This window comes from Lathamus discolor, chromosome 5, assembly GCF_037157495.1.
Source record: "Lathamus discolor isolate bLatDis1 chromosome 5, bLatDis1.hap1, whole genome shotgun sequence".
Lineage (NCBI taxonomy): Eukaryota > Metazoa > Chordata > Aves > Psittaciformes > Psittacidae > Lathamus > Lathamus discolor.
In genome coordinates, this window is record NC_088888.1 from 124,117,449 (window position 1) to 124,133,310 (window position 15,862).

The 15,862-nt window shown below is 42.3% G+C and overlaps 1 protein-coding gene across 3 annotated transcripts in view; it reads right to left on the minus strand.

The window, feature by feature from the left end:
- Positions 1-1,345: 1,345 nt before the first annotated feature.
- SPTBN1 (spectrin beta, non-erythrocytic 1) overlaps positions 1,346-15,862 on the minus strand; it is a 140,347-nt gene continuing 125,830 nt past the window's right edge. For all 3 annotated transcript variants that reach the window (XM_065682507.1, XM_065682508.1, XM_065682509.1), the window contains 8 exons: positions 14,881-14,965; positions 13,447-13,643; positions 12,271-12,383; positions 11,618-11,681; positions 6,237-6,475; positions 4,830-5,003; positions 3,094-3,136; positions 1,346-2,724 (listed from right to left, as the gene is read on the minus strand). In XM_065682507.1, the coding sequence (XP_065538579.1) occupies positions 2,509-2,724; positions 3,094-3,136; positions 4,830-5,003; positions 6,237-6,475; positions 11,618-11,681; positions 12,271-12,383; positions 13,447-13,643; positions 14,881-14,965 (1,131 nt within the window). In that variant the 3' untranslated portion in view covers positions 1,346-2,508. The remainder of the gene's footprint in view (positions 2,725-3,093; positions 3,137-4,829; positions 5,004-6,236; positions 6,476-11,617; positions 11,682-12,270; positions 12,384-13,446; positions 13,644-14,880; positions 14,966-15,862) is intronic.

Sequence of the window (15,862 nt, forward strand, 5' to 3'; positions counted from 1 at the left end):
CATCCAGAGAGTCTTTCTTCCTCCTCTGGTACTTTCCAGCAGTCCCTTTACATAAGCCAAGAGAAATTCAGATTCCCCCACTCCTCCTCCTGAAACAAGCACACCCCTGAGTGGGTGTGTGCACTGACCTGACTCTCCTGACCTGGCTCAATCCAAGGAAGTTCCTCCTGACCCACCAATCTCTGCATGGAAATGGCACCCTTACAGGCCAATGGGGAAAACAGGGAAGGCTTATTAGAGTTCACTCCTGTTCCTCAGCAACATAAAGTCAGTTCCTAAGCAGAAGGGGTTTTAATCAAGTTATTTTTTGGGAATAACTTGCGGTGAGAGGCAAGACAAACAGGAACAACTCTGAAGGCACGTTCAACCAAGACATTACACAATTAAACACAGGAGGTAACCAAGTTCAATCTGTTAAACTACATGTTGTAAGAAGTTGAAGTGACAAATATGGTAAGGCATCAACATTTTTGGGTGCTTTAATCAACCAAGAAGAATGTTTCATTTTCTCTTCTACTGATAAGCCTCAGCTTTTTATATTGTATTAAACTTTACATTTACAAGACTAATGGTGTTTTCCTGCATATTACTAATAACTAGACTGGAACGGGGTAATATTATAGAAGTAAAAACTCATGTGCATTAATTGATTAATATCCAAAACCTTTGGAAAACAAGAAAACACACTATAGTCCATTAAAAGAATCAAGACATAGCCACATGCTCAGGAAAATATCACTTGGAAACACATTAGTTTGTGGCTTATCTGTTTTCCAGCTATAATTATATTTGAGTGTATTCTAATAATGGTAAAAAATCAAACACCAGGTTCCTTACATTTAGTTTTAAAACTCCCAATGTGTATGAGGGCTTCCTGAAGCTATTCATTTTAGGTGACTCCCTAGATCATATCCAAGGTAAAGATAATTCTGGAAAGATGCTGGTCTTTGAAATGCTGATAACACGGAGAAACTGGTGAGCTTTGGAATCACCGTTGCTGTGTTAAACACACATCATCACCAGAGTGCAGTTGAGGCTGTCCCTTAAGGGAGGTATGTTTAATAACTGACATAAAACCCCACTGAGATTAAACTGGGCAGGACAACAAGCCCTTGGTAAATTACAAAGTTTGCAGGAGGTGAAGGCAGGGGGAAAGGAAAGAACAGCAGGAAAAGAGAAAACAACCATTTCAGTATGAACTTCAGCACACAAGAAAGGAATTACATGAAGACATCAGTTTCAGTGCACAGGAGAGATGACATTTTAAAATAACTTTATTTTTGATCCTCTTTCAAAATCATGATTTAACATTGTCAGAAATGAAATAAGAAACTTAACCAGCATATTTAGTTTTAAAAGCATTTAATGACATCGCATATATTTAACAGATAGGGTAAAAGTCTAGAGGTACAGTTCGATACAACTGAAAGCCAGTTCCAGTACTACTCTCGACTACAGGCCCAGTCATTGAAAGTTCATTCCTATTAAATGTAATTTCTGATTGTGCAGTAAGATGAAAATCTTTTCATTACAATAGTTACAGTGACAGAGAAATGCACACTATGTATCAAATAGCAAGTAATGTAGCAAAATTATAACACACAGTGCTGCAGCTGACAAGCAAGTAACCATTTGAGTAACATTACTTTTCCAGTAAATGCTTCAGTTTCACTTTTACACTTATCAATGATTTTTAAGGGTTTATTATACATCTAGTCTTATTATACTTTGTACTAGAATTATCTGAAACATACAATATAATGTATTTCAGCAAAAAAAAAAAAAAAAAAGAATTGGAAATTACAGATTATTTAAAATGGTATCAGCCTGCTCATGTGTCTTGTACACCAACATTCTCATCTGTCGTACTTGATGCAGAAAAGCTTCAGGTTGTGTTAATAACCAACGCCAGGGTAGAAATGGTTTGTCTGTAAGTTAATGCAAACCTGCACTCTGTTACGGCAAAGGTAATACACTATCATTTTAATAAAGATTAGAACTGGAATGGGAGGCTCCACTAGTCAAGACTCAGCATAACAACCTTAGATGGGAGTGAACGCGTTTGAGAGTTTGTACATTGGGCTTTGATGTGCACAGTAGATTCGAAAGCACCGCTGCCTTGCATACCAATAGCACTAGGAGTGGGTTATTTTCCAAGACAGCCTCACAAAATTGAGGAACAGTTTAAATATTAAGATCTAATCTACATTAACTTCATTAAAAAAAAAAAAAAACAAAAACAAAACAAAAACAACCCCCCCAAAACAAACCCCCAAAACCTGGTCCTCGCTCTCCTGCAGAAGCTGCCCAATGCACCTCATACGTTTGGAACTTTAGATTCTGGGTTTTTTTTTTTTTGTTGGCTTTTTTTTTTAAAACGCTCTATAAATAAAAAAATGTCAATCACATTGAGGAACATGAGGCACAGAGAGTAACGTATTGGTTCTGAGCTCGCATGCTGGAATTCCACTGGAACGGTCAGAGAAGTGCAGTGTGTGGAGATGGAGTTCACTTCTTTTTACCAAAAAGGCTGAATCTTTTCTCCTTGTCTTTCTCCTTGTCTTTCTCCCGCTTGCCAGGACTGGACTCGCTGGTTATTGTGACGCTGGCAGGCAAGGTCTGGGCACGGCTGGAGGCTGGAGTGCTCTGGGTGGTCGGGGACACTTCGATTTTGTCAGAAGAGATAGCGGATGTGATGGCCTGAATCCACGTGTTCATCTCCTCCTTCAAGAAGCCCCAAAGGCAGAAAGCTGTTACAATCATGCACCCTCTCTAGTTCGCTCAGCATTGTGAAGGGGAATAGAGAGAAGTGGGAAATGAAAGGAAACAGAGTCCCTAACCCATCACCTGGCACTTACTCCTCTGGTCACACACCTGCAGAAGGCATCTAGACATTTTTATCTAGATAAAAATCCCTGCTGCCCTGGTGGTGCCAGCGGGAGCTTCCAAATCTACACATTACACACACATATATGCAAGACTGAAGACCAGGAGATTAAAGCGTGCCCCTGAGCTCCCAGCAGCTGCTTTCTTCCTGTTGCACTACAGCACAGATATCACACCAGTAAGAAACCACAATGAAAACAAACTTACATCGTCTTTGGCTTGGAAGAGGTATTCATTGCCATCGGTCAATCTGCAAAGAAAACAACCAGCACAAATTTAGCTACTGTACACAATGAGACTGAGACACATGGGCCTGCAGGGGACAGTCCTAACACCTCCATGTACACAAATGCACCCCAGCTATTCCTGGTCTGGTATCTTGTGCTGTGACACAGAGGCAGCCACACACACTGGGTGTGTGTTATGACATGGATGGGCTCCACTGCGTCAAGAGGCATGGCAGGGTTGTGACCTTCTGCAGCTGATGACTGCCGTTTCAGGCAGATCTCTTTTGCCAAAGACAGTGTAAAAGTTCACTCAATACTTTCATAAGACAGAAGTCACAGACAACACCCAGAGCTTTTGTGGCTTTTGCAGGAACCTAGAAAATTCTGCAGCTGCTCTGCTGTCGTAGCTACTCGTGATGACTCAAGATACTACAGTGTGCATTATTTATGAGTAGCTGCCTCTTCTACTGAAGGCTGGAGTTTCCCTTCTGTGCTGATTTTACTCAGATGGTTTAACTGGGAGACATTTAACAGTGTATATGAAGATACATATTAATTAAAAACCAGACTGAATAACACCAGATCAGGTGAAAAAGGAGGAGGCCGGGTGAGTGGGAGCTGAGTTGCAGGCTTCTGAATCTTTCCCCACAAAACCAAAGCATTTTAAATTCTCTTTATGAAATGAAATTAAGTATTAAACTGTAAAGTACGAGTGCAGACAGACAATAGGAAGAATATCCTTATGCCTTGCTTCTTTAAAAAAATAAAGAGCAGTATTTACATCATGCCCTCTAGAGATCAAACTGGACCTTCCTGTGAGAGGTCTGCCTGCACATCAGGTCTGTAAAGACCACAGCCTTTGTAGAAGAGAGCCTCTTGGATGTTCACAACATTCCTCTCTCAACATGGAGAGGCAGATTTGCCATGACCATTTTCTGGTGAACTCTCTGGGGACTCTCCTAATGAGAATGAGTAAAGGAAATACGCTACGTGCCATTACTTGAGAGGCCTGATGCGGGTGGCAGGGTACTGGGAAGAGAAGGGCAATTGATTTTTCTGCCTAACTTTGTTTGTGGAACAGCAAATCCTCACATTATCAATTCAGAGATAGTCTACAGGATGAATCACACAGCTGCAGGCCTGTCTTCAAGACAGCTACATTTCCCTAAATATTCCCTATATATTTGCTATAAAACAAACTTCTCCAGATATGGATTCTATCCTCTTTAGAGGATTCCAGAAGGAAAAGCCTTACTTTTTCTTAACCTTTGAACAACAAGTTCTTCACATCCTTCAGATTGTAACTACATGTTCTAGACCTGAAAATGTGATAGATGTCTTCAGTAGCATCCTAAGTTCACACTGGAAAGTTAAACAAGAGGCTTGGTTCTGAGAAGAATCACCAATATTAAGCTCTTTTCAGTGAACTCCAGAGGGAGCAGCTGAAAAGCCCAGCATTGTAAATGCAGGCTCCTGACTTCAGGCATACACATCTGGTCTTGTCCCAGACACAGCTAAAGTGCACTGGTTGTTTTGATGCTGTTCTGTGCTGGACAAATACACCATGTTTTTAGCATTGTGAAGAGCTTGTTAACAAAAGCAGATACTGCAGTTAATATCCATGATCGGTTCTTTGGCTGCATCCTCCCATGAATCTGCACAGTGATCACACCCACCACAACTTGTACTAACAGCAGGATGCTCCAGGGTGTTTACCTTAGCTTGAACACATGCTTTTTCTTCTTATAATCGACCGCTATTTCACAGACCGCTTCCTTCAAGCTGACAGGAATCTCATTGTGGTAGGGGATGCCAGAAGCAGCAGCTTTCGAATCCTTGTAGAAGCCCATCTCTTGGTTGTTTATGACACAGTACACATTATGCCATGATCTTCAAGACACAGAAAACAACAGAAGTGTTTATAAATCTAATGTCCCTACTTGCAGAAGTGGAGAAACCAAACACAATTACTTCTAGAAGATAATGGGGGTGGGTTCAGTGTGAGGATGTGAATACAGCCTGCACTGTCCTGTAAACTGCAGACAGCAAATTCTCTCACAAAAACACAGCTTCAGGACAAAAACACTGACTTTGAGCCAGACAGAATAGAGATTTCCAGAGCTCCCTGTAACAGCACATCAGCATAGCCCAACAGTGGGAGGACTGTTAGGCAGACTGGGCAGTTTCCATAGTCTGGGGAGACACTGATTGACCTTTCAATGACTCTGCTTTATTTTAGGAGGAATTCTCTTTGTGCTGAAAACTAACAAATGGATTGCATGTGAGTGAAATCCTGGCTTGTTACAAATACTCTTGGTGGCAGCATCTGCCTCATTCTCTAATACAGCTTGAAGAATCAATAATTACTAGAAACAAGAGTCCCTGCGAGTTAGTATTGGTGGCTGACACTGCCTCAGAGTAGTTCTCTGGTGTGAACAGCTAAAGCTGAACAAAAATCACAGTAGCACTGTACGCATCTGTGGTCTGCACACTACTTTACCTCCCACCTCAGATACTGGTGTGGTTCACCACCTGCTAGTCAACATTTTCCTTGTCAGCCCAGCCATTAAGTCTGGTTTCAAGAGTTCTCTCAGGTCAGAAACGACCCCGGTCTGCTTTTCCAGCGCAGACAGAAACCTCAGCAGTTTTGCCTGTTTCAGAATGGCAGGATTGGGTCCTTAGGAATGGAATCAACTAAGGCACACAAATCATCTTCACCCGCTTTTCTCTTCTGCACAGCTTACAGAGTAGGTGGAAAGTGCTAATGTGCAAACAGAAAATGTCAGAAGAATATGGACATTTCTAGTCTCACACCCACGTGTTTTTCTTTTCTTGAGAACTCTGGATTCAAATCCCACTACTGCCACAAATTCACCATGTGAAGTGGGAAAATCATGGTATCTTTATGCCTCAGTTTTCCACTTTCCAAATATGGCTAACACTGCTTTCTCACCATGTACCTTTAGACCTCCATCCAATATACCATTTAACCACGAATGCAGTTCCTACAACAGGAGCAGAAGCTTGAGAGGTCTTTAGGAGCTGTGAGAGGACAACAGCAGCAGGGACCACATTTACTGTTTTACATCTTGGTGAGTTCACATGAGGCAGCGAGGACTTTACCTGCTTGAGGCTTTCTTGCTGTGTGTCTCCCATTCATGTTTGCGATGTAAGAAGCCCTCCATCTGAGCTGAAGGCATCTCCTGTGTTTTGGCTGGTAGGGTAGCAGCAGTCTGGGCCTGAATGGCAGCCTTGGCTTTGCGGTCTGCCGTTGGAGATGGAACAGGACTAGACTCTTTCGAACTTGTCCTTTGTTCTGCAGCTCCATTGACCATTTCATTTGTATCTGCAGTTTCTGCCACCTAAGGAACAGTGAAGAAAATGTTCAGCTCAAAGCCTCACAGCACTGGGGTATCTTGCAGTTAATCTGTTTCCCTGCACAACGTGGCTGTGTATAAACTTTGCCTGGAGAACGACACAGGCCAGTAAGTTCTTTCTCACACTCCATGGAGACACAGAAGGCAAAGGAAATTAGAAGGTAGGAATGGATTAGTACCCATTTTATAGGTGGAGAGATGGGAAAATAAGAGCAGCTAAACATCAGTGTGAATTTTACTGTTTTGCTCTGCTGGTCAATTCATATTCTTTTGTATATTGTTATTCCTAAAATGAGAGCATTCAATTCTGTTGCTAAGTACTCCAATGTTTGGGACAGTAACAATCACACTTTCTGCAAACCTAGAGGAACAGTATAAGTTATACACATCAGCCACCTTAAGTACATTTATGGCATTACTGGGGTATTAAAAGTCCATAAAAGGTATTAAACTAGGAGCCAGCAGAAAAATCTGTCAAAATTACCCAGGAGCATTTACAAAACTCATGCAATTCATTAGTTTCTGTAAAAGCTCCTTTCCCCATTCCCCTCAGGACACAACAAAATCAAAACATGCAGGAATTAGAGAGATTACACCATGCATTTCATCTCCACCATCCCAGTTAGGATATTGGATCTTATAGAGACAAGGGAAATGAGGTCATGTGTCAATTTATCAAGGTCTGTTTCAGACTTGTGTTATTAGGTGGATTTGGATTGTTGTTAAAGGAACTGAAAACCACCACAGTCACACAACATCACACAGCTATTTACCCCCAAACAAAGACAGAACCAAGGCCTTGCCCATCACTTGCTTTGTTGATCGCGTTGCCTGTCGCACTGTGATCGAGATAGCCTAGAGAGCAGCCATGATTCCAGCAGCTCTGACTGGTCAAGCTGTCGACGTCTTCAGGAGCCATTCATCCCAAAATCATTTAAATTGGAATCCTAATGGCTATAAGCTTTTGAAACACAGCTTGGTCCCAGTTTTTTGGTTTTTCTTGTACCATTACTTTGACATGTAGAGCCATAGGTAGCAGCTCAGGAGTTACACAACCAGTGTGTATTATCATTATTATTATTATTATTAGCAAGTTACTAAAGCTTAGTGCTGCTAATGCTCTAGTAGATTACAAACATTCTGGACTGGTTTTATGCAGACAAGCAGGTATTTGTGAATGGCACAGTAATTAGACATTCCCATGTCTGCACATGGCCTGGACAATTCAAAAGCAGCCGAATTATTATGCAACAAACCAAATTTTGCCACTCTTTGCTAGAACTTCTCGTACCTGCCAAGTAAATATCATTGTACCTCCCACCTTTGTACCTCATGTATTGACCTAGGAAGAGCTAAGTGCCAACTTGCTATGAATATGGGAAGGGTTGGTTAACTGCCTTTAAGTAATCTAAATCTCCAGAGTACAGACACTACACCACTGAAACAGGGAAAGAATCGCAGCTCACATTCCGCTTCAGTCATAGCTATTTTGCTCTGTCCCTAAAGACATGTAGCCTAGGTTTGTAAGAGGGAACCTCTGCACTGCACTGTTATCCAGCGGAAGCAAAAATGAATGACACAGCTTCTTCACAATTAGGATGAATCTAAGCCATCAAACCTCACTATTTGTATCCAAATCTCAAAACATAACAAAAATGTTGCATTGATGGGGAGAAAGGGTAAATAAGTAGATGAACTGAAGACCATACAAACACTGCCAGCACAGCTACTATAAACGTAAGGAGTGAAACAACCAACCAGTGATTCACCAAAAAAGCTCAACTGATCAGTCATCACCACTGCTGATCACTGGTGGCCAACAGGTCATGTCCAAGGACAGCCCTTTCCAAAGCTTCCTGACCAGTGACAGTTCCTGAGCTTCAAACTCTGTTTTAAAACTGGCTGGATCCCCTCCAACATACACAAACCCTTTGTTCCCAGCAATAAGGAATTACATAGACCACAGTAACTCATCTCAACAACTTGCTTCAACTACCCACAAGTAGCTGTTACCTAAAATGATGCTGAAAGTAGCATAGTTTTTGTAGTGATACCAGCAAGATGTGAAAATACTACTGATTTGGGGGGCCTGTAACCCCTAATCTTCAGTAAACCAGACCAGTTTCTAACAGCAGGCACTGTACAGCTACTGAACCTGACTGAATGGGAAATAACGTGTAATTCAGCACTGCGATCTGCAACCCTGTGCTTTTAGAAGATAACTGCCAACTTTAATCACATCATCACACCTGTAACTTCTACTTAAAATGCTACTGATTGTAAAAGGGCTATGAAAAGCTTTTCTGAGGCTCTTTCGGGTTTTATTTCCTTTTCATGTGTTATCTACAATTAACAGAAAACAAGCAAAATAAATCTGGATCATAAACAGCTCTGCAAGAATGTGTCATGAAAAATGGAGAAAAAAACAGGAGCTGAACAAACTTTAATGGAAACATGCATTGGGCATGCAGAGACAACGCAATGGAGGACAAACATCAATAGCAAACTGTACTGTTACAACAAAACAGTTACCACAAACATGGACACAGTTTTCTTACTCGTGACTGAGAGGTTAGTTGCAAGTGCTTTAGTGGCTAGAGACTACTTTTGAGATACTTAAATGGGGACTACAACATGCAACAAGACAGCTGGTGACAATGACTGGAGATATCCCCTCGGTGCCACATTATATTCAGTTCATCAAGTTAAGTCTCTGCACCACAGCTTAAATAATAGAGATGTTATCTGCCTTTTTCAGATGCAGACAAATGACAGCCTTTCTATTGTCCTGGCCATTTTAAAAAAGTGCCATTTTAATGTTTTGAGCCAGTACCACAGGCTGTAATAGAGAGATGAAATCTTAATTCTTCTAGTACCTACAGTGATGACCTGAATCGATGACTTAATTATGTTTTCTTCATCGTAAAGTATAATTCTCATATATAAGTGTAATAACACAAGGAAAAGAGTGTATCTATAGAGATTACTTTTACAGAGTACTTTATAGCCAGAATACATCTGAAGGCTTCCCAGATGGTGGACTCTGAAGCTACAGCTATATTGCTCTGAGAACTGTCACACTCTTACAGGCACAGAGAGCCAGCACTGGTGCAGGTAGTCACCAGATCATCTGCCTAAATCTACATGGAGTTTCTAAAAGCATTAAGAAGCTCTATGTTGTTATCCTGACAAAAGAAAAAAACACATGCATCATGAAGTGGAAAGACAAGTTACAGCAAAAGTACAATCACTGAAGCACACCCTTTCAATCACCTTCCTCGCTTTGCAAGCTCAGCCAATACAGAACAATTCAGCTGCACTGCTCAGCTAGTTGGCAGAAGCTGAAATTCTGATCAAGAGCAGCATTATCTTGTGCCTCAAATCAGAGATAATACATAATAAATACACAGCTGTGTACACCTGATGCATTGCAACACTTGGTTCAGTGAACTGAGCTAAGGAGCTCTTATGGAAGACTGAAGTGCAGATGGCGAAGATGAACATGAAAATGTGTTATGTATCATGTCATAAAATAAAAACTAACATAAGAAAGAAGCAAATAGGGGATGTGTAAGGCTGCGGTAACCAAGATGATGATGATGATCTGGGGTGTGCTTGCAGGCCACCTCATATTTCTTGCTACAACTCTATATAATGTCATAAACATTAGAAAGTACAACAGAGAGCTCACTTCATAATTTAATAGTAAAGATGAACCAAAAGGCTTTATTTAAAGAAACAAAAAGGTAGGACTGCTTAGTATCCTAGAGCACTGACAAGCCTGTGTGCAGACCCAAAGTAACTGGGCTGGGTCACCTGAAAGATAAACTTACACTGAAAGGCATTTCCTCCCGGAGCCCTACACTGTGACCCGTGTTTCCTTTGCGGTACTGGCAAGAGCTCTAAACCCCACTGATCTGAGCCTGCCAGGCGCCTTTCCTGCACTTAACACCCCTCAGAGACAGCCTCAGAAAAAGAAGGAAAAGAAGTGTCATTTTTCTCACCACTCCAGGCATGAACTGAAACAAGGAGGCTTTGCAGAAAGGCAACAGAGAGGTAGGCATTCAACTACTGTGAGGTGTTAGCTATATATACATATGTACTGGTATTTGTATGGCTGCACATGAAGATTATTGGCATATATCCTGACTCCCCTATCAAGAAGGAATGAGTAAGGCATGGACCATTCAGCCTACATCCATAGAAAATCAAGAACTGGGATCTTAGACCAATGTGTTTTATTTGGTTTTTAAAGAAAAGCATCACAACCTCTTCATAGGGGTCCGCACCCTGCTCTCACTTATACCTCTGCCTCCCTAGTGTCAGTAAATTGAATTGCTGTAAATTGGACAGGACCAAGGCAAAATGGGGCCCCAAAATAGCTGTTCAGCAAGATCACAACTCTTCAGGAGGACTAAATACCAAGATAAATCTAATTTTCAATGTTTTATTTCACGTTTATTTTTCTCTGCAGTCAATGAGTCCAATTCTGCATGGAATGTTATACAACTAACCTTAAGGCTTTTATTTGTCAATAGTTACAGCTCTCCCGTTCCCCCCAGCCTCTCCTGCTGAGCTCACTTGCAGGGGTAATCTTTGGCCTTGTAAAGAACTCGCTTTCTAATGCAGCTGATTTAATAATGTTGCCGTGCTGAAACCTGTTAGTATAACTCGATGCGTCATACCTGTCAGGTTCTAGTTCTCTTCTTCATTATGATGTAATCTCATTAAATCTCAATTACTCATATAAAGGATGCTTTCGCTGGAAAATCTTAATACTATTAGCGACATGAAAAACTCAACAGTAAATAACATGAAATAAATGTGTCACCTTAAAGCAACTGAGTGTCAGTGGGGAGATTCAAATAAACAAGGAGGAAAGTGAGGCAAATATATCTCCAAGGGGCTGCTAATTCAATAGAAGTCAACTGATGGGAAGGAAGAGAAAAGCAGCAGGGAAATCTGAAGCCAAAAGATGAAACCAGTACCAGTAAACCATACTGACAAAAAGGTGTCTTTTGCTGCAAAGGATTCTGTACGTCACAGTCCAGACCACGATCGGTCATTGGCTGTCCGTCTGCTAATAAAGTTTTTGTAGTTTTGGTAGGTTTGGGAGCGGTAACTAACCCGTGGAGATTCCTGGTCTGACGGCAAACCATTTTGGGAAACCTGTTCTCCTTTTGTCCCATCCCTGTTGGGAGAGAGAAAAAAGAAAAGACATTGTATTGCGTTCTAAAGTCACCCGTCTCTTTCACCAAAATGACATTTCCCCCCTGACTATGGCACTACTTGGAAATTCCAGCAGTTCTTAAAGTCCTCAGGCCCAACTGGATAAATCCAGTGTTAAGGAAGGTCAAAATGGACTTTCCTAACAGTTATCTTACAAATAAGCCTACTCCTGTCCCATAAGTAATTTTATAAATGTTAATGTTCCATGGACATGGCTTGAGATCTATTTGTGACTGATGCTCATCCAAGAAAAAAGCCAAGATGGTTCATAAACTTTAATCCATAACACAGAAGCTGTAAAAACAGCCTTCTTACTCTAGGGCCTGGTACACTTCAGCAGCTGTAACACTGCATCACGATGAAAACACGGAACATTCCATTTAGGAGTGAATTCAGGTGTCTGAGAAAAGCCTTGTCCCCATAAACCACCACATCTTCTAATGGGGGTCACATTCTAAAACCATACAACCCCAGACTCTCCTTTTGCAACACATCCTCAGTCTGAGAAGTCTGTCTGAGAACACAGTTCAGCTTCCCACATCCCAGCTTACCATTGCTGCTGGGAGTCTGCATCCTCAGCAACCTTTGGGCTGGGCTCTGGAGTGGGAGGCTGTCTCTTCCTCTCCTCTTCCTCCTGTTGTCGACGTACTTCCAGCAGTTCCAACTGAGAAATGAAACATTTTGGTGCATTTAAAAGCTCTGCTCACTTTTCAGGGGCATTTCTAGGAACTAAAAATAACTCCACATTTTTCTGAAACATTAATGAAATTCAAGTTAAGTAGAATCAAATTTGAAGGCATCAGTCTTGCACAGTACTAACCATGTGAAGTTGCACTGAATTTGTCAGTAAAGGCCCACAGTATCAGAGCCTTTACCATCAAGTGGAGTGCCTGGGCAGCACCTCACCACTGTCTGTGCGTGGTTCCTTTCTCATTCATTCGATTAGAACCCAGACAAACAAGAAAGCAGTCCAAGCTATCAAAACACTGAGAAGTGACATCCTCTTGTGTGCCTCCCATGCCCACAAACAATCCAAATCTCAGAAATCAACCACCTAAACAAAACCAGCCTGGTTTTGAAGATGCTGAGCAACTCCAGCCCATTCTGTCTGCAGCTGTGATGCTTAGTGTGTGTGAAAAATCAAACCACTTCAATTTTGGTGTCTAAAGTAGAATTAGTCTCCAAAGATGGCAACATGCTCTCCAGGCATTAATCACTGACACTGCAGCTGTGCTCTGAGTGCCTGGGGCTTTTTCACTTCTTATGTCTTCCCAGGGGACAATACAGCCTTGTACTGGGGCAGTCAAAACACAAGCATTGCTGTCAACCCCCATCTCCATCACTGTCTCCTCACATTGTCAACCTTAACCAAAAGTCATGCTGAGTGTTTGTATCTGAGTCTTCTTCACACACAATCCCCCTTCCCTTTTATAGCAGCACAACCTGCATGGCAGGGGGCTGGAGCAAAATGCTTCTGGGTCAGCACTCCTGGGTCTAAGACAGCTTTTTCTGACTACTGAGGTCATTTATCATTAAGCTTTTCCCTTTCAGGTTGCTGAGTTTAAATTAACCAGAGAGGGTTTTAGTATTGTGGAAAACATGAACCTTCAGCCTGAGGTTGACCAATGAACTGAGATGAGGTTGGTGATGCCGGGGGTTATTCCAACCAACCAGCTGGCACCAAACCAAAGGGGAATGGCCATGGAAGTTCTCTCCCCTTCACGCACCGTGGTCAGTCGCTCCAGTGCTGCAAACCTCTCATCCCAGGTAGCTGCGGACTTCTCGAAGGCTTCGTGCCGCTTGATCAGTTTTTCCACCTCATCAACACTCTGGCCTATTTCACGACTAGAGAGGTAGGGCTCCTGCCCCAGCAGCCAGGCCTCAGCCACACTTGCGTCTCTGGAGAACTGGTGTACCTCCAAAACTGAGCAAAGAGGGACAGGGATCAGCACCATTCATGTCACAAACTGCATGGAAAGTCATTCTGCATATACTTAAACACAGCTCGGGGAAAAAGTAAATGTAATTGGATAAATATTGTCCTTAACTAAATTTAGTTAACTCACTTTAAAGGCAGAAATTTATCCTGTTGGCTTTGCTTTGGCGAAATCTAATAGGGAAGTCCCACCTTGCCTTCTTCTACAGGCTATATTGCAGGGGGGTTGGACTAAATGGCCTCTGAAGCTCCCTTCCAACCCAATCTATTCTATGATTCTATGATTTTGCAAGCTCAGTGTTTCCTTTTTGTTCTAATCTGCTGTAGCCTACTAACTTCAGAGTACAAAGTCTGTTATCTGCTGATTCTCTTCCCCACTGCCCTGTCTACAAAAGAGCTGTAGCAGACTACAGTAGACTGCAGGCTGTAGTTCTCTTTAGCAAGTGGTATTTCTGTACTTGACGCTTGACTACAGTGTTACAGTTCCAGGTTCCCTTCCTTTTCTATCTTCACATCTGTAAAATACACTTCCACTGCTTTTGTGAACAGGATGAAGTGCCTTTGATGAATAATATGGTAAAAACACCCAACCTGAGGGACAACTGCCCATGCTACTGCATTTCCTAAAGCTTCCTGAGGCTCAGAAGCAGCCCAGAACCCCACAAAATGACTACGTGCCACTGTATGTTTTGAGATACTGTACAACTGCCTGTTGCAAAGGCTCCAGTCTGTACATCAGATGGGGATCATCTTGTTAAGACCATCAGAACTGGGCTGTTGTTGCTGGTGTGAAGCCTGCAAAACATTGCAGTGTTTCAAGATGCACTTTTTGTCAGTGAAGTGCTCACCAACATTCTAGGCTCTTGGATAACACAGATAACATGTCATAGGCATAAGGTAGCAGGGCTTTACTTCTCCCTGTTTTCCAGTAGTGCCTCCCTTGTAGAAACCCAGTTGGAATGTGACACCTGCAAAATACAGTGGATCTATTTCACCTCACTCCAAATTTGATCATACAAGAACTGTGCTGCAGGTTTCTCGGTTTCAAATTCTCCTCTTTTACAGTCCCCAGGTGTGAACGTTGGTATCATCACAGTACAAACACACCTTCCAGCACTGTTCTTAGAAAAGCAAGGACCTGCAGATATTTTCCACACTCAAGAAGACATAAGGAAGTGAGAGTAAGACATGGCCCTGCCCAAAAGAAACCCAAGCACATCCTTACTCAGTCTCAGCCACTCCCATCTGTCTTCCCATTTGTCGATCATTTCTTTTCTCTTCTCTGTCAGCTGCAGCAGCTTTTCCTTGATCTGGATGAAGAGGAGAGAGCAGGACCATTACCCAAGCACAGGCTCACCCACCACACCATGCAAGCCATTACCTCCGACACAAGGCAAAATACATTGTGCTGGATTGTCAGGAAGTGACTTAACCATGCAGACAACAGCTGCTTTTCTCCTCTAAGTATAAATAAATATGGCATTTGCATTGAAATACCACATTTGCATAAGCATCCGGTGTGTGTTCAAACCCACAGCACTAGGAGTAGTTGATAAAAGAAAGTGTAACAGGCAAACAAATCTAAATGGTGCAATCATGTATTGCAGCTCCTGCTCCTGTTCTAGCAGGTAATGCAAGATGTGCTGCTCAGGGATGCTACAGGAAGCCTGCAGGTACCTGTACTAACAGCACTGATATGCAGCAAACACCCCTGGTTATTCTCAGGGTGAATACTGGCTCCCAAAGCCTCCCAGTGCCTGTGCAAATGCTTCCCAAGGATATTCCACAGGATCCTCTGTGTGTGATGCAGCCAGACAGCACCACCTCCCTGAGTAGGTAGTATTTAATAACATTTAACTTCCTCCCTCCATCGAAGGGAGGCAGGAAGAGACACGGGTCAAGCCTCTGTCCTCTGGCCTAGACAAATCAGAACATGAATCAAGGCCTTTGACTCTTAATATTCCCTGGGTTTATTCCCTGTGATAAGCTTTTTCCTGCTCCTTCCCCTAGGAGGCCTCTTCCAGTTCCCCTGTACAAGAAGAAGGCCTCTGCTCTTGCTCAGGGAAGTCACCTTTCCCAACACAGACATCCCAGAGCTTTCTCTATGCACAACTGAACGCAACAGCTTCTTTACACTTCCTGGGCTGAAAATGATACTTCAAATTTAGGTGCCATCTCTGCTACTCAACATGAATTCACAGAGTTAA